Genomic DNA, 18,875 nt, shown 5'->3' with positions numbered 1-18,875 from the left:
TTAACAGCTTAATTGTTGATGTTTTAAAGACCCGCTGTTCTCTTTCACACACACACACTGCGTAACAATCATAAAGGTAAGCATACAGAGTATGCGGCACCTGAGCCAACAGAAACCTAACCTGGCAATTAGCGCTGAACTCTAAATTCTCGTGGTATGGGGTAATCATTTGATTAACACAGGAAGGATTATAGATGGATGATAAATGTGTTTTCACAATGTGTCGGATTGAGTCTAGTCAACACTTGTTTGCCCTCAGGACATTACCATGTTTGTGTTTTTTTCTTCCCTATAAACAGCCTAGTGATGACATTTTACAAGAGAGAACTAAAATGCAATATGCAATACTTGTGGAAAACATGCCGGATGAGCTGCAAACATAGGTGTAGACAGAAAAAAAAGTTAAAGAAACAAAACTCTAAAGGAGAAAAACACTCAAATCAGATCATTTTGTTCTGCAAGGGAATATTCACATCTGGCTCCTATAGCCAGAAACAATAGAAAACAGTTTTGTTAATCCTCAAATCTGTGATGTCATTCCAATGTACTGTTCCATAATGATCTGGAGGAGACGGGGAAAGGTGGCCTCAAATGTTGCACTGATTGTCCTCGGGGATGTCTGTTATTCATTTGAGTTTACTTTCACCTTTTTCGCTGAAATATGAACATTCTGAAAATCGTTGTGGGTTTACAGCAGAAGACAGATGTTTGTGAAAAGAAACTCAAAAGCTTGAATTCATTCTCAGACATAACTCAGCATGTCACAGACGCAGAGTGCCTAAACACTAAACTCCACTGTGATTATGCAGAAAGGCAAACTCTAACTTGCTGAAGTTTTGCCAGCAACATTTTTGTACAGATGCTCAACAGAAAGAATGCTTGTTACAGGAATCTCATTGAGAAAGAAATTACGTTTGAGGAAGATATATTGGCTCCTTTTTAAAAAGTTGTTTTTTGCTTCAGTCAGTATTCAAACTTGACATGGGCTGTGAGTAACCGAATCACAACAGCACAACTCTCGTGGACAAATTTGTATGGTTCAATTGATGGAAGCCTTATTGTGAATGTATAAATGGTATTTTTGGAAAGAAAACCACTGTCACAAAAGTGATACATTTAGTGAAATATATCTTTATCTCAAATTATAACACAGCCCAATCATCAAATGAAAATGTTGTCATTGTACATTTCTGCAATGACCATGCATATGTCAGTTTAACATGTTTCATACATATCATATCAGCATTTCTACACTGATGTAGTATTTGAACTGACTTTGTTTTCAGTAGGTGGAGAGTAGATGGTGTGTCACCTACACGAGACACCTGCCAAACTTCAGATCACTGTTACAGACTAACAAATAACTGACCGGAGTCTTTTTAGTGAACTATTGCAGTGTTATCAGCAGGTTTTTAGTCACCAATTGTGGATGTTTTTTAAGCGATCCGTAACCGTTTTTTTCCGGTGGAAATTTAGTAGCACAAAAATAGTGGCACAAAAAGCGATTAATTTTTTATTAAGACACTGCTGCATTTCCAGCCGCATTTTAGTCACCAAATGTGAATGCTTTTTAATGACGTGGCTTTCTTTTTTTTCAAGGGGCTTCAGCTTCGTAGAGTGGGTGTCTTTAGAAACCTATGACAGTGCTCCTTATGGCTTTTGAACCCTAAACATAAGCGTTTTTTTGGTGACCTGCTGTTTTTCCAGCAGGGATATCGCCACCAAAAGTGTGAAGTGTCAGGACACGGCTGCATTTCCTTCTGGGATAGTGGCACAAAAAGTGATTTTTTTTAACTGACTTGTCTGCATTTCCCACAGCTTTTTAGTTACCAAATGTGGGTGTTTTTTAGCGACCCGTGCCTCTGTTTCTAGGGGCTTTTCAGCCCCCAAAAGTGGATTATTTAAGAGACCAGTTGTTCTTTCTCTCTTTCCAGTGGGCATGAAAAGTGATTGTTTTTTACTGAGACATTACTACTTTTACTACAAAGCATGCCAAAACATGATCTTTTCCTTGCCATAATCAAGTGTTTTTAATGCCTTAACGTAACTATATATTAACTACACCAATGTTGAAACATGCCGTTGGGGCTGTATATTAATCATGCTGACAGTCAGGCTTGTTTCATCAGTCTTTAAAAAAAAAATCTTTATCTTAAAACTTTCTGTATCTACTCCAGAGGTGTCGATTTCAAACTGGCCAGTGACGCAAAGTAACAAAATGCGGTAACACACATTGGCTGTCAGAGAAGGTGGGAAGCACGTGCCTTGCCAAACTTCCCTCCAGTCACTTCTAACTGCCCTCAGTTTTAGCAGAAGTGGCAAATGGTGTGCACTGGCATTCAAAACATCTGTGCAGCCTGACTACTGGTGGCAAGGCCCCAGAGACCTGCCTGCCTGCACCAGCCTCTTTTGAACTGCAGATCCAAATACACTGCACTTATTGGAATGGCATGTAGCTGCTATTCTGAAGGGGGATCCTCTGCTACGCCTTTGATGTCCACCACTGTGTCCAAAGCAGGCAAGCCATTCTCTCTGCTCTCTGTTTTCCATTTAGACAAGAGATTTTTCTATTCTGGAAAGGGATTTTTGAAGTGAAGCAGACAAAGAGCAGATTTACATGGTTTAGACAGCTATGCTGAGCCTGGAGTAAGTAAGACTGTAACTGAAGACTGCAGCATACTGGGAACCACTTGTTAACAGAGAGCATAATGAAGTAGGCCAGTGTGGTGTTTTTCATCAGTAGAGAAGATAATTTGGAGCATTTTCAATATATTTTAAACTGATTCAGACATTTGTTGTCATCATTTCATGTTTGTGAGATAATTTGGGCAGCTTTCTGCAAAATGAAGTGGTATTACTAGCTGAATGAAATATTAGGTTGGTTATATCAAAGGTTTTGAATCACTTCATCCTGCTTATCACTATCTTCTAGCAGTTACTCTCAGACTCCGACCAAATTTACTCTGGCACCCATGAGCTCGGATGGGCACATTGGAGTTACACCTCATCTAAAGTAAGTTCAGGGCCAAAGTCGAGCAAAATTCTCTTGTTTTTCTTTGGCTTGTATTTACCACGTTTAAAACACTGACTGGTTGATATAGAAACTATGTGATGCAGGAATCTTGAAATTAAATGAACAAAACAATGTCAGTCATATAGCATCCCATAATAGAAGTCTAATTTGAGCAATGCTTTGGCTCTGCTCTTTCACTGTCATGGTCCTATTGGAACAGCGTTACGCAATTTGGCCACAACATCAAGGATTATGCATGAATAACTAATATGTGTTTATGTGGTTCTATGTGAGCTGTTATGACACTAACAAATAATCCATGACTCTAATGCGATCATGTTAGTCGTCTCAGTTATATTATGGTTCCACGTGAGCCCAAAGTGAACATATGGACTTAAAAGGTGAAAGGCAATATTAAATGCGCGGTCGTCTCCAGACCTCGATGCTCACTGAGCTGTCACCCATGCTAAAGCAGCAGCATCCCCGCTTGGTGCATAATTTGACACAGCGACCTGTCCTTTGAAGCGGACAATAAAACGTCTCACGAGGGCTAATCACATTACGCACCATTTGTCTCGCTTAAGTGAAGTGTTGCAGCACCTTCCGCAGCAGCGTTTTAATCAACGACTGAGACAAGACTGCTGCTACACACATGTCAACAGGAGACGCAGACCTCATGCGAGGCGCCACCGGGTGTCTTCCTTCGCGCTATGACGCGCCCGTGTGCCCAGTGCGTCTCCGGGGACCGGGACCACCAAGGGTACTTGAGGTTCTGTCGGGAGGTCCTTAATGTGCCTGTATAGTGGCATTAACTTAAAAATAAAATGACTTAACTTGAAGCGTGATTAACTGTGTATTGAAATTGGCAAACTTTGGGGAATGTGCCATAATGTTCTCTGAGACATTTTGTAATTTTTAAAAGATAAATCTCTGTAATGTTGGTCTTGTGGCGTCAAATTACTGAAGTATGTCTTATATGCAACAGATAAAGTGGTATAATACACTTTTAGGCAGCTGAACTTCCACAAGTATATTTGGTGTTAACCCAGCCGGACACCAATTTGGAGAGGACCGGTTGAAGGGGGACGAAAGAGTTAACCAGGGGGAGGGCGCCTGCACAGGGGCGTATAGTATAAAACCACCTCAAGAGCGTATATCAAGAACAGCGTGTGTTTCACTAAGCCGTAGTTTGATATGGTTTGACTTGTTTCCTCCAACAGGACTGGTCAGAGACGCACGCCTTCATTTTGGTGGGCTCACGCTCCGCAGCATAATGGATGAATACTGTTTTTGAAGAGGTCAGAGCGCACCGCGAAGTCTTAACTGGAGAAGATATATTTTTAACTACCTGTACTTGTTTCTCCAGGGGTAAAGTCGCGTCGAATAAGGCTGGAAGGCGCAGAATGTGGACAAAACAAGAAGTGCGTAAAGCGGCCGAAGTGGAAGAGAGGAGCAGTGAAGTGTGAGGCTGTAGAATGTGGCGGGGACACCGCGGGCCAACTGGGCTGCAAGTTTCCTGAGCTTGGAGATTTGACGAGGGCGCAACAAGGAGGGGACGTGTTAATGCTGGATCAGCCCTGCAGTGTTACAGCAAACTGGCAGATCAGCGCATTAACTTATATCACATTTGGCGTAACATCAAACTATATGAACAATAAAATAAGATAAATCTTGATTTAGCAAAGCCCAACTGGATCCAAATCATTTTACAGCACTTTTTCCAAATTATTCGACTGCCCCTCCTCCGATCCTTTTCCCTTCACTTTTGCAATTCTGATTCCCGAAGTGGCTCCGAAGTGGTGTTGCGGCTCCTCGTCCCCGGCGGATCCGGAGATTGGAGTCTCTGCACCGGGAGGAGGCGGAGTCGGACCTCCGTCCACACCGCAGGCTCCAAAGAGCGGCCGCGTAAAAAGGATGGTGCGACTGGCGGCGGAGCTGCTGCTGCTCCTGGGACTCCTTCTCCTTACCTTGCACATCACGGTGCTGCGGAGCAGTCCGCTACCCCAGGGAAATGACACTCTGATCCTGGATCAGGACTCAGCACTTTCAGAGGTGAGTTAGGAAGTCTATAAGTGAGGTGCTTTGGAGATTTTTTTTTTGGTGGGGGGGGGGTATTTGATGCGAAAGGTGATATCAGAGGGGTCTCATTCGGGCGCAGATGGATTTGATAGCCCAGGTAAAACAAAGCCTCCATTCCTATGCAACCCCGTGAGTCTTTGGGGATTGTTGACATACACACGGATGTGGTCTCCCTGGGGTGTCCCCCGGGAATGGCAGGGAGCCAGCGGAGGGGTGGTAGATGAGGCAGGGTCAGAGATCAGACGCACCTCCCTATTGTTGGGGGTTAAATGCTAGCTGCAGGCACTTCTCTGTCATCATGGGCTCATCACTGTCATCCAGGGTCAGAGCTGCACCCCAGAAGGTGTCCCCACCCCTACCAACACACATGCCCCAGAGTTATGTTTGGAGCAGAGTCTGGCATCAAACTGACTTCTGCCCTGCTGCTGATCTCTGATCCTAAATCCAACTTGTTTTATTTGATTCCTTGCTACACTGTAAAATCTAGTATATTTTACTTAAAGTAATCATGGAAACTGATTGCCTTGAAAAGGGAAAGTAAATATAACTATTAATCTTAATTTATGTTTATTTTATATCTAACTGATAAGTTAACTCAAAATGTAGCTGCATTTACTTAATTGTGTGAGACTGTTGCAAGTCAAAAGGACAAGTGGAATCACCTTGTTCTTCTTATGTGTTTGCAACTTCAGTAAACCAAGTTAGTCTGACTTAACTTGATCATCACAAAGAAGATTTAGCCAATGACGAAGAGAGGAGATCTGCAAGTTCTGTTTTGTTAACTTGCGTAAGGAAATACAAATATGACTGATTAGTTTGCAAGCAGGAGAATACAGATATATAACACAGTAAACTTGGTTTACTTAAGTTGCTAAAACTTCAAAAGGTTGATTCAATAAAATTTGTAATTTTAAGTTGCAACAACTTCACAAAATTAAGTAAATATTTACTTAAAACCAATAGTTACATGTCCTTACATTTTTCAAGGCAATTGTTTCATAGATTTTGTAAAAGTAAATTCAGCTTCAGATTTTACAGATTTCAGATTTTACAGTGTATACTCACATGTGTGGGCAAGGCCACATGGACAGATGTCAGTGTTGAGGAAAAGAAATAGAATGCAATTAATAAATAAACTATTCAAAGGTTTTTAAATCTTTTGACATCAAGTCAAAATACAGTTTTAATGACACCTTTTGGGGGTTGTGTTCCAGTGAAGAGCAGCAAAATTTCACAAGGCAGACATTTGTCAACATGACACCAGGTTTAACAGTTTAACGGCCTTTTTTACATCAGCATAAAGCATACATCCAACAGAGCCACAAATCCTGACTTGAGTGTTAAGACAGGTCTGGGATCAACAGGCTTTTTTAGAGTGTTAAGCATCCTTCAGCTGCTTTTTGATTTATATTTAGCATGCTACTGAAATATGTTCATTATGTCCCAGTGATAAATGAGTATTTATGCTTACTGGTGTCCTTTTATACATTTTTATTAAGGCCTTCAGGGAAATGAATAGAAAGAATTTTAACTCAAGGAAGGTGAGGGTAATTTCTCTTATCTCTACTATCGCTGCCATCTCTGTTCACTGGCCTGCGTATATGCAACAGCAGGCCTGTGTTCAGTTGGATATTAGGGCATGCAAAGCTGAGGAAATATTCCAGGAATTTATTGAATATTTGTCACTCAGCCAAATGTTGGATAGGATGAACAGGATGAGGACCAGGAGGGAGTTTCTCCTGAGAAGACTACAGCAAAAAAAAAATACTAAACACATGCCACCCATTACAACCTCCAACATCCCCTTTGTCACTTAATGTACATAGAGATGCTGGCTTGTGATGAAAGAGTCACTCATGCCCCATGTTGAGAAAAGCGCTGATTTTTTTTTTTTTGCTCATGAATGCCCTGACTATGTGCAGATATGCTTCACTGGCCCGCCACTGAAGAGGGTGATGTCATCTTTTTGCCGGGCTTGTCATGGCCCAGGGGGTGTATTGTCATTCCAAGGTGTCATATTTAAAATGCCATTCATAGAAACACAAATGACAGGATGCAGCTTCTTGCACCTGTAGTGGTCCAAGGCACATTGTCATCACTGACCCAGGCAGAGTAAAGTTAGTGTATTTGTCAGCTTAGAACAAACAAATACTAAAAGTCAATAATTAATCATGATTTTCTACCGTTGAGCTTGTTTCACTCTGTTGTTTTCAAGAGTTAAACTCTAAGCAGTTTACTCCTTTATAGCAAGTCTGTTCTCAGTTTGATCCTGTAAATAAACACATACGTAAGCCCAGTATGAGGCGTGTGACAGGGGAAGGATAGTTTTCTCTTCCACCTACATAAGTGTAGTGTTGAAAAGCATCTGGCACAATGTGCACTGCCTTCATTTCCTGCCAGCCTCCCCGGGGGAAGGACCCCTGAGTTGCTCCCAATTGAAAATGGAGTCATGCCCCTTTAAGCAGCCCTCACAAAGTGAAAAAGGGGGAAGCGGGAAAAGAAGAGGAGATACTGTGAGGAGGGAGAAGGGGGTGGCTTGTGTGTGCAAGTGTTCATTCATGGCTTTTGAGTGTGTGTGTGTGTGGGGGGGGGGGGGGGGGGGGGGCATCCTGGGAGGCCCCAAATGAACTGAGGAATGGTGTGTCACTTTTGATCTCCAAATTAAAGCATGTTCCTTGTTGAGGAAGATCTCAGATGAGTGATAGGGACTGTAAAGCAGCCCCGCCATCATCAAAGAGGTAAACTGCTGATTTTCTAACATCTGATGAGTTACTCCTGTGCACTGTTACAGCCTGGGACATATTAGAGAAAAATGAGCACACAGCATGTTTTTGTCATTACGCTGTGTTAAAAAGCTCCAGAGAGTCACGTGGAAAAGACAGAGAGAGGTGTTTACGTCGACATTATCAGGAACTGATTCATAACTGATACACAACTGCAATTCTTTGCTGATGACTCATTCACATGTTGTGCATTATTTCCATTATTTTCAACTTGACTAATCCCCCTCAGTCCTTCTACCGAAATACTGATGGAGAAAGAACGAAAAAATCTGTTATTAGGGTGTATAAAATGTAATGGTTTGTCCTTCACATTGCTGAGCTGCCAGATGGAAATATAGATTTAGTGAAATCTCAGTGCTTATGGAGGAGAGCAGCTTAGATCTCCCCGTTTCTGTCCAAGTAATGGACTGTTTTCAGCAATACAATGTCACAGTTTTCGTATTTACAATTCAGCTCAAGGCTTTAATCAGCCACATTACATTTAAGGCTGATATTTTTCTATGTTTTGGCAATAATTTATTGTATTTACTGCGGCTGAGAAAATGAGTATATGTCCTGTTGGCAAGACAGCGAGACAGTAAACTGTATGTAAACACTGTGTACACACTCCAGTGACATCCACTGTCTCGGGTTTGACTGTTCACTACCGGGCATCTTCTTATATATATATATATATATATATATATATATAGTTAAAAATTCTATACATATACTGAAAACTGCAATTCACTCATCCGGAGATTTCTGACAGTACCATCTGCAAGATAATCTATGGCTTATACTAAAATAAACCACATTAAACTACCAAAGTTTGCCCATAAACTGACAAATCTTTGTGTATACAAGTACTCCTTTTGAAGTATCATCACAAGTGTTTCCCTAGAATTAATCAAAGTGCATTTAAATTTGACTTTAAATAAACCAAGTTTGTGTCAGGATTATGTATTCTGCCTGCCATGTGTTATACAGCATAATATGACACAACAGAAGATTCAGATAAGATTAGACTGGATAATGAAGGATTAATCTGCCTGCAAACACTGTGATTGGGTTTCACAACCCAACAGTTTGTGTATTCTGAAACATTTGTGGTGGCATGTGATTTCTTTTCATAGTCCAACTTGTGGAGAAAGTGGTAAGTCATAACTCAGTGGCAGTTATTTCTGTGTGTATGTATCCCAATCACCAGAAAAAAAAGGGATTTTAATATAATGACATTTGCATGTTAATATGTAGCTGATTCGTTGAAACGTTATGTTTCAACAAACCCATGGTTAATGTGTGGTTAGGTTTATTCACAAAAAAACGTAATTATGATTAAGAAAAAAATCCTGTTTTTGTTGAAATACCCAGTTTGAGGGTAAAACCCCTGCTGTAAAAGCAGCAATGGCTCAGTAAAAGCACAACCGCTGTCTGTGCCGATTTCCCAACAGAAACACAGTAATGTTTCGGTCAAAAATAATTGCTTTCACAGCACAATTCCCACTCGAAAAACAGAGTTGGGTCGCTACAAAACATCCATGTTTGGTGCCTAAAAAGCTGCTTCAAAAAACAGCCACATGTTGCCACAAAACACCAACATGTGGTGTGTAAAAAGGTGCCATGAAAAAGCAATAGGTTGCCACAAAACACCCATGCTTGGTGTCTAAATAGTTTCTGGAAAAAAGTGGTAGGCTGCTGCAAAACACCCATGTTTGGTGCTTTCAAAGCTGTTGCAAAAACTGGAATGTGTTACGTTTTGTGCATAGAAAGCAACTTTAAACACAGTGACAGATTACCATAAAACAACTGTGTTTTGTGCATAAAATGCTGCTGGAAACATAGAAAAGACTCGCTAAATCACAACCAGTCTTCTTTTTTGTGGATCTCAAAACGAGGTCCAAAGTTTGCCAGGTGTCTCGCCAAGGTGACACACCATTCACCATCCCACTCCCCTTCCAATGACCAAGTCAGCTCATAAAGTATGTAACTTTTAAAAATGAAACATACACGTGTAATGTATTCATGTTTGCAAAAACGTTCAACGCCAACATTTTCTTCTGTCAACCGCGCTGCTTTGTGTAGCCACAGCATGTTTGGATTCATTTTCTTAAATGACAGGTGCTGTGAATGAAAACACCTCAGAGTCATAGCATGAGGAATCAAAGTAAGTTGTCTTTTGTCAGCAGCCGTGAAATGTGCAGCAGTTGAGATTTTTCTGGCAGCAGATTTAAATAACTGTTTGTGAACAGTGTCATGAAAACAGTCATGTATCTGGACTGAAGAGCAACTTGTGTGGTCTGCAACTAAATGCTAATATAATCCATAAAAATTTAATCCACGCAGAGGAGATCAACCACACCTGTTTACTTTATTTACGATTGTTTGTTCTGTATTTTGTGGCTGAACCTGTAGGTGTTGTGTTGGAGCTCAATTACAGCCACCGAGTGACTTCTGAAGGCAAGGAGCTTGAAGGAGGGGGGTTATCATGTGGGCATCTCAAATCCAGAGTATATGTGATAGACCCAGAGAGGGTCCTGTGATGTTTACATAAAGGCTCTAGAGCTGATGCACAAACTATGGCATTAAAATGACCTTTTTCTGGACTGAGCTCTCAGCCATAATTGTTTCGTTATGGAAAATACATTTGTGGTTTTAATCGGAGCCTACTTTTTCAGAATCATTTTCTTTAAGATTTTATGATTTGGAACATAAATTCTCATCAAAACTCATCTGAAACCTCTCCCTCTTTTTATTTGGTGGCTACAGACATAATCTACCCCCCCCCTCAAAATTATGGTCACTAGTATAATCATTGTAATTATGGCAGCTCACATTTACGTATTTGATGTGAAAGTTCTGAAATTCTTTGAAATGCATCATATTATCACATTACCTCCATCTGGTGTTTGGTAGTGAATTAAGAAAACAGCACTGAGTGGAATTCGGGAGTCTTTCTGGGCAGCCTCTGTCTCCTTTGTGGTTGAATGCAAGTTACATGTACATTTATAATCCTTCCTCCCTCACTGTGCAGCTCCATTTACAGCTTCTATATTGTCCCAGAGTGCACCTTGGCTGGACACAAACAGCTCCACTGGGGGCTTTTATGCCCACCACAATGTGGCTGAGCTGACACTTTGTCTGTGACTGGCCACCGCAACCGTACAGCACTGCTGCCATATTCTCAGGCCTCAGCCCGGCCACAAAAACACTAGGGAGGATGAAATGGGACATGAAAAAATAAAACAAGGAACATGATTGATGGCTTTCTTTGATCTTATTTTCTGCCACCCCATAAGTATGATTGCTGAATTCTTATTCAGTCTGTCCAATTGAGGAATAATTGTTCCTTCTGTGCATACCTGACAAAGGACATATGTCCTCAACTGTCCTTTTTGGATGAATTCACAACCCCCCCTGTCAAGTCCAAATGTTTTTTCTATCATCAAGAAGGCAAATGTAATTATTTTGCTATGTTTGCTTAGGTTTCTCAGTATAGCCCCAGTGCAGAAAACCCATCAGTCTTACATGCTCTTTTCTCCCAGCATGCTAAAAATGTCCACATCATATAACTACGGTAAAGCAGAAGCATACTGTCAGTTAAAAATGGAAAAAATATACAGTCTAACTGTAACATGGGCTCTGAAGTTATATTTTGGTTGAAGGAGACAGACGCACAGAGCTCAGCGTGATGTTTGTCTGTTTCAGTGGCTCCTTCATTTTGGGCTCCAAGTAGCTGAGAGTCTGCAGGATTTATGACAGAGGTCATGGCCACATGAACCTCTGTCAACATCAATCTAATGTTGCTGAGTGTGCACCCTCTGTAGATACCAAGTGACAGGGCCCTAAAGTCTAAACTTTCACATAGAAGGGAATCAGATGTTTTCTATAAATATGCACAAAATGCACAAATAACACATAAATATTATGTTCTTTTCTCTCCTTAGAAAAATAATATAAATGCAAAAAGCAGCTCTTCTGCCCAGCTGGCTCCTGAAGATCGAACGTCTGGTTCAGAACACCGCTTGGCCCACCGGCCTGCCTCCCTCCCCTGGGCACAAGGCAGCAACGTACACAGGGACGGCCCTGGAGCTTTCCTCCTAGATCTACACAACTTCCCCGACCTCTCCAAAGCCGATATCAATGGACAGAATCCCAACATACAGGTGACCATGTGTGTCTATGCACCTGCTTTGATGCTTTCACTCACTCGTAAGACATGGCTACTCAACCACATAAGGCAGGAAGAGCAAACAGGAAGAAGGAGAATAGTTTTGTGCACATCACTACCCCCTTTTTCTCCTCCTTCCTTCCCCCGTCCCCTTTCACACTTCCTGGCTTGTAGTGAAGCTTAAGATAGACACTGAGGGCTCACGTCCATCATAATGACAGCTGAATGCCAGACAGCAGCGCCTCACTACTAACCCATGTGCAGGAAGACAGACGGCAGCTTATGTAAATGTGTGGCAAGCCCTTGCCCATAAGTCCCTCAGCGGTGCAGATGGCCGAGAAACCGCTGCCATGTTTAAATCATTCTCCTGTCTAATCCAGCAAGGGGGTCTTTCCATTTCTGAGAGCATCACTGCTAAATCCGAGCATGAACAAAGTGTATTAACATCTCAAGATGTGGGAAGAGAGCGGAGCAACCAATTGAGCAAGGGCGTGAGGCTGTGGGAGAGGAGGGGGGGCTGTCTTTGATCCTGGGATTCATCTGGCTTTCATGGTCTGGAGGAGGCTGAGTAGCCCTTTGAACTTTGTGTTTAGGTGGAGAGAGCCCGAGAGGTGGGAGGGTGACTGTGGGGCAGGGGTGGTGGTCCCCCCCGTCATCTGGGAGGCACATGTGTTAGGACAGAAAGAGGGAGGGGGTGATATTGTGTGCAGGGGTATCAGAAAGTGTCACTGCATGGCACCCTATCGACTTATTCAGTCCCAAAAATGCTATATAAGTATTGTCTTTGATGATTCTGTTGATGACTCTTTAAATTGACTTCTGTTCTCAGGTGACCATTGAAGTGGTGGATGGACTGGAGAGCCATGAGCCGGAAAAAGGCCTCCGGAAGGAGAGCAAACCCAACTGGGCGTCTCCTAACTGGAGAAACTGGTGGCCTCACACTTCTTCATCCTCCTCTTCTTCTTCCACCACTCATCAAACAGAAGAGCAAGATCGCACCTACGGGAGCAACAGCGAGGACAGCAACTTCCTCCGGCCGCCAGCAGATTGGGACAGGAGAGGAGGCACCGGGGGAGGAGGCAAAGCTCAAACCGAATATGGTGAGAATGACAGGAGGGTGTGTTTGCGAGGAAATGAGTGCACAATGCACATGGCAGAATATTTAGCTGGGTCCATAGGCTCTCATTTGAGGACCGGTCTCCAGGGTTTTCCACAGTTGGCCATAGTCTGATGTGGAATCTGTAATTTGCAGATTTGCTGATTTAAGCTGTCACCATAATAAGTGTAGTCATCCCAGGCGAGCCCTTGGGAGCCCCTGATTGAAGCCTTTAACACTTTTTTATGAGATGGATTCCTCTGTGGTGCGGAGCGAGCTACATGACACAGTTTAAACGCCTTTGCTACATCAAAGTAGCAACAGGAACGGGGCCAGAAGCTCTGTTAGGCTGCCACACCATCTTCACAGCGCTCTCCAAAACGTAACCCCACAGATAAATCTGCTGCGGAAGAATTTACACTCACTGTCATACAGTATGCGTCCAAGCCGTGTTGTAGCACGCCCAAACCAACATGGTTGCACAGGAATGCATATGCTGTGGAAAATGTCATTTTATCCACTTGCACTACGGTGGTTAGGGGAGGCGATTTCATACTCTTTTTTCGTCAAACCATTGCCCATGTGTAATGTTTTTGGCTTATCGCTGTGGTCAGCTTTCACTCATAATCTATTTCATACCACACTTTGGACAAGAAAATACTTAATCATCATTTCTGTCCTGGTTTTAAACCTAATAATCATAACTGTGGACAGGCGGTGGTCCTCCTCTCCATCATGGACCACTGGTGGTACATTCAGCTGTCTTATCTGTGGGCTGAGGGGAGGCTATTATCAAGTCAGTTCAAGTCAAATTTATTTATAAAGCCTATTATCACAAATCACAATTTGCCCCAGAGGTCTTTACAGCATACAACACCCCTCCATCTTTGGACCCTCACAGCGGATAAGGGAATAGGATTGGTCCAAGCATAGAACTTTGCAGAACTCTGTAACCAACTTAAATATGCACAGAGGACTGATCATTAATATAAACAAACTGAGATCGATCTGATAAATATAAATGAAACCAACTTAGTGCTGTTCACTTAATTCTGAGTTTTGTCAGAGCTGCCACCAGCTCTTTGGCCATAGTACGGAAGGGGGAGGGGAGCAGCGCTAGATGGCTATCTGGCCTGTAGTCATACAAAATGCTCATAATGAGGGGCAGATGGAAGTGGAGGGTTGGGGGGTGGGGGTGTATAGGAAGGTTTGGACCTTGACCAGAAATACTTCCATCTCAGCATGCCCACATTAATTCTCCTCATTGATGGAGTACTGCTTTCAAGATGTGTGTGTGTGTTTGCATGCGATAGCGATGGCGGTGGTGGGTCGAGCCCCGTGTAACTGTTTCCATGTATACCCATTACAATGATCTGCTCAATGATAATTGGAGTTAAAGAGGATTTCTTGCCATTTCACTTCCTATTTTCAAAGCAATGAATCACAGATAGAGCAACTGAATGGTGTCCAGTGCCACTGTGCCAGGGATACTGAGGCAGCGCAGGAAATTTGTATTTGTAAATTCCCCAGTCCCTGTAGCAAAGGCATAGGTTTTGTTTCAACTTAGGCAGTGATGAAACAGGAGGTTTGGGGATCATCTACAAGAGCTTAATTTTTACATTTTTATCAGGTTTCCTACTCATTTTCATGGACAAAATTTCAAAATTTCTCTAACACTTTTCAAAACTCCATAATAAAAAAATATAAAAGCCACTGCCCAGTACCCCAAATATAGCCAACATTGTAAATGTCTTTCATTATTTTATTGGGGTGAACAAATGCACATCTTAGAAATTGAGGGGGACATGTCCCTTGCGTCCCCACCTACGTCTACGCCTTTGGTCCTTTGGTCCTTTGGTCTGTAGTTCTTTTAAAATGAGCAAAACACTCCCCTGTTACTTCACTAACAGAACACACATACTGTGCCCTATGCCATGTACAACATGTGTGCATGTATGTGTAGACAGGCTTGCGTGGTATCTGCTTTGAGGGCCGAAGTCAAAGAGAACTTTGAGCTCCCCCACTTCCCCTTTCATGTCCTCCCCCTACTTATTATTAGTGAGGCATGCTAACAGGCCTGAGTAGGTTCAGCATGTGGCCTGCATCAGAGCTAAGGATCTCTCTCTCTCTTGTTCTCTCTGATCCAGACTATATGGATGGAGAGGGGGACTGGAGTAACTGGACGGCGTGCAGTGTCACCTGTGGAAATGGCAACCAGAAGAGAACCAGGTCATGTGGTTACGCCTGCACAGCCACGGAGTCCAGGACTTGTGATATGCCCAACTGCCCAGGTAAAGTCTGGATTTTAGATCATAGAATGAAAAAAGTCCACCAGTAAAGACGGATATTAGAGGATAGTTTGTAAGTGCATAAGTTGATTAAGTAGTCTTTCATCTCTGATCCACCTTTCACTGTGCATTCATCTCTCCAAAGGTATTGAAGACGCCTTCAAGACAGCAGCCACTGAAGTGAGCCTGTTAGCTGGAACAGATGAGTTCAATGCCACGGAGCTCTTTGGTGTTGGTACGATTTTACTCTTGTCTTACTGCGGACTATCCCTCATTCAGATGTTCTTACACTATCAAAGACAGTTCATCCATCTGGCAGCAGTGTTCCTGCACACACTTAGCATTCCTCATGCTCGGGTTGCACCCCATTACTGCGCAGAGATGAAAATGTGCAGCAGTGCAGGAAGAGCACAGTATGCCACTGCCCGCTCTCTCTTGGTCTGTCTGTTCTTAATCAAGCCAATGAAAACACAACTTCATGTTAAATGTTGCACCTTCTCACACTTGTGGTTTCATCTTCAATCATCTTTTCTTGCAGACACAGACAGCTGCGAGCGATGGATGAACTGTAAGAGCGACTTCTTGAAGAAGTACATGACCAAGGTGGCAAACGACCTGCCCAGCTGCCCTTGCTCTTACCCAACCGAGGTGGCGTACAGCACAGCAGATGTACATGATGCCCCCACACGCCGGGATTTCCGCTGGAAAGACGCAAGCGGGCCAAAAGAGAAGCTGGAGATCTACAAGCCCACGGCACGGTACTGCATCCGCTCCATGTTGACACTGGAGTCCACCACGCTGGCAGCGCAGCACTGCTGCTATGATGACAACATGAAGCTCATCACTCGAGGCAAAGGGGCCGGTACGCCCAACCTCATCAGCACAGAGTTCTCAGCCGACCTGCACTATAAGGTGGACATTCTACCCTGGATCATCTGCAAAGGAGACTGGAGCCGGTACAACCAGGCCAGGCCGCCAAACAATGGGCAGAAGTGTCCCGACAACCCTCAGGACGAGGACTATTACAAACAGTTTGAAGAAGCAAGGGAATTCTAGTGAAATTACCAAACATACGCTGCTTAAATACTCAGCTAAACCTCAAAAATGGTGCTGAAACCATTTTTTAAATTCTGTTTTTGATTAAATACTAGAAGAACTTTTAGGCTCTGAGGAACAAGACTTACAGAACTGCTCTTTTGACCCAAGAGGAACAATAATCCAACTGAGTCAGAACATTTACTTGCTCACAAGGAACCTCTCTTGACTTCATCAAAACCAGGCGCAAAACATTGCTCTATTTTTTAAACATTTTTATAAATGATGCCTCTGAAAAATGGAAATTGCTTCACCCATTATAACTCTCAGATCTGGTCACCAAAGGGAGAACTGAGTATGTATTCTTAAAAAGGGAAAATTATTATTTTAGGAATGTTCGTTTAGATTGTGTCCGTGTTTGTCTCCTTAGATTGTTTATGTTTGGTGAATCTGAGAGGTCTGTGGTAATAGAATAATGAGATCCTGCAGGAATCTGTTGGGGGGTGGGCAGGGTAGAGAATAGGCTTATCTAATTTTCTCCCATTTGTCATTCACAATACCCAGGTTCTCATGTAAGCTTGTGAGTTTATATAGCATGCACATTTTTTTTTTTTTTTTACCATTAATTTGCAACCGTGTCCCTTGTGTCTCTGAGGCAGCCTGCATTATTTTTGTAAAGTATTTATTAAGTTGTAGCTGTGTCTGAGTTGGGTGTCTATGACTGTGGTTTCTGATTCACATATGGCTCAATGCTAACTTGAGATTCCTCTCTCGCTCAAACATTAGCATCAATGTCTCAAGTTAGGATTAAACCATAATTGAGCGTAAAGAATGTGTGAATTCAACTGTACGGACAGATTTTTGAGATATAAATCTATAAATAAATTTTTTAAAAGCCATTGAATGTGGTTGCTAGAGAAAAAAATGTTTTGCATGTATTATCTTCATGATAATATCTCTTAAAGGAGCAGCGGGCAAGATTTAGGAGGATTTAGTGCCATCAAGTGGTGAAGATTGCAGATTGTGACCGGCTGAAACTTATCGTGGTTAAAATTCCTTCAGTGTTCATTGTTTAGGTTTTTACCAGGAGCTGAGGTCTTTTCCTCTCCAAAATAAACAGACCAAGTGATTACAACCAGTAAAAGCACCGAATATAGCAGTGTCACATTAGAAATCAGCGTTTTTACAATGCTGATTTGCAAGTTTGCGACAGGCCACTAGCCTAGCACCTGCTAATGTGTGATTTCCTTTTTTCTATGATAATTTAAGATCCAGACATTCAAAAGGTTTTTTATCTGAGAGCCAAAAATCTGAAGTGGTCTTTTGCTCTTAAAAACAAACAGACCTGGAAATTGAACCAGTAAAAAGACTGTATAAAGCAGTTTCAGGTTAAAAAATGTATGTATTTCCAATGCTGCTTGTAGCTGAGGTGCTGCACACTACGGTGTCTGACATGAAAACATGAATGGCCTTATCTAGTGTGTTTGATTTGTCTTTCTCTGTGCTACTGTAAAAACATGGACATGTGCAACATGGACTCCATGGACAAGGACCTGCTCCCTGTGTAGACATAAACGACTCATTCCAAGGTAACAAAAACAGAACAATTTTAATTTTCAGGTGATTATAAACTAAAGAAAAACATATATATTATATTATATTTCTGCCAATATGTCTCCCTAAATCCTACACACTGGACCTTTAAAAGTTGTAAATTAAGAAGATTTTAAGCAAAGTTTCATCAGCTGCTATTAGATTACTCCCTTGCTGTCGAAGGAAATTCATCCCCGGGAAAAATCTCATCAATTAAACCCCTCCAACGGGCTTAAGCCTGTGCACAAGACTTCCATTAGTTCCATCCAGTGTGGCTCTCAGGCCAGGCCTTTTGAAGGGATTGCGATATTTCTTCAGAGGGCGAGGAGGGTAAGGTTCCCTTGAATGCGACTCAAATTCTTTGTCTTTGGCATGTATCCTCACATTCCTGAGTAATTTCTCAGTGTACACACGCACTCACTCACACATACACACACACACACACACACACACACACACACACACAAAACTGCCTGTCCGTAGCAGGGACCTCTGACCATTCCCTCTCCGCTGAGTGCTGCAGTCATTGTCACACAGAGAAAGCCATTCATGGTGCCCTCATTCCTACAGTCTTGTGTACGGCACAGCTGACTGGGTGCAGGGCTTGTCTTTATAATGCAGCAGGCCCCAGCACGTTCCACACCCCTGAGGCGCTACTTGCAACCGCCTAGTTGCTTCACTATTCATATGAAATTCCTCCACACGCATCCTTCGACCCATTTATGCCCAGACACAGCCTTTTATCAACAACCTATCCTCAAATACTCACTGAAGATACATTCATTTAAAATGAAGTTATGCTCCCTCCCCTGTAGATTTCAGATTTGAGTGTGTAAAA

At 42.4% G+C, this 18,875-nt stretch overlaps 1 protein-coding gene across 1 annotated transcript; it reads left to right on the top strand.

Moving 5' to 3' along the window:
• The first annotated feature begins 4,190 nt into the window (after positions 1–4,190).
• Positions 4,191–17,343, top strand: ism1 (isthmin 1). The gene is made up of 6 exons (XM_042502133.1): positions 4,191–5,065; positions 11,802–12,020; positions 12,855–13,125; positions 15,269–15,412; positions 15,555–15,644; positions 15,948–17,343. Exons 1-6 carry the CDS (start codon positions 4,928–4,930, stop codon positions 16,463–16,465), a joined length of 1,380 nt encoding a protein of 459 aa, XP_042358067.1. The 5' UTR covers positions 4,191–4,927; the 3' UTR covers positions 16,466–17,343.
• Positions 17,344–18,875: the final 1,532 nt, after the last annotated feature.

This window comes from Plectropomus leopardus, chromosome 15 (assembly GCF_008729295.1).
Source record: "Plectropomus leopardus isolate mb chromosome 15, YSFRI_Pleo_2.0, whole genome shotgun sequence".
NCBI classification, from domain to species: Eukaryota; Metazoa; Chordata; class Actinopteri; order Perciformes; family Serranidae; genus Plectropomus; species Plectropomus leopardus.
The sequence above is the reverse complement of the archived record's forward strand: the minus strand, read 5'-3'. Positions and strand labels throughout refer to the sequence as shown.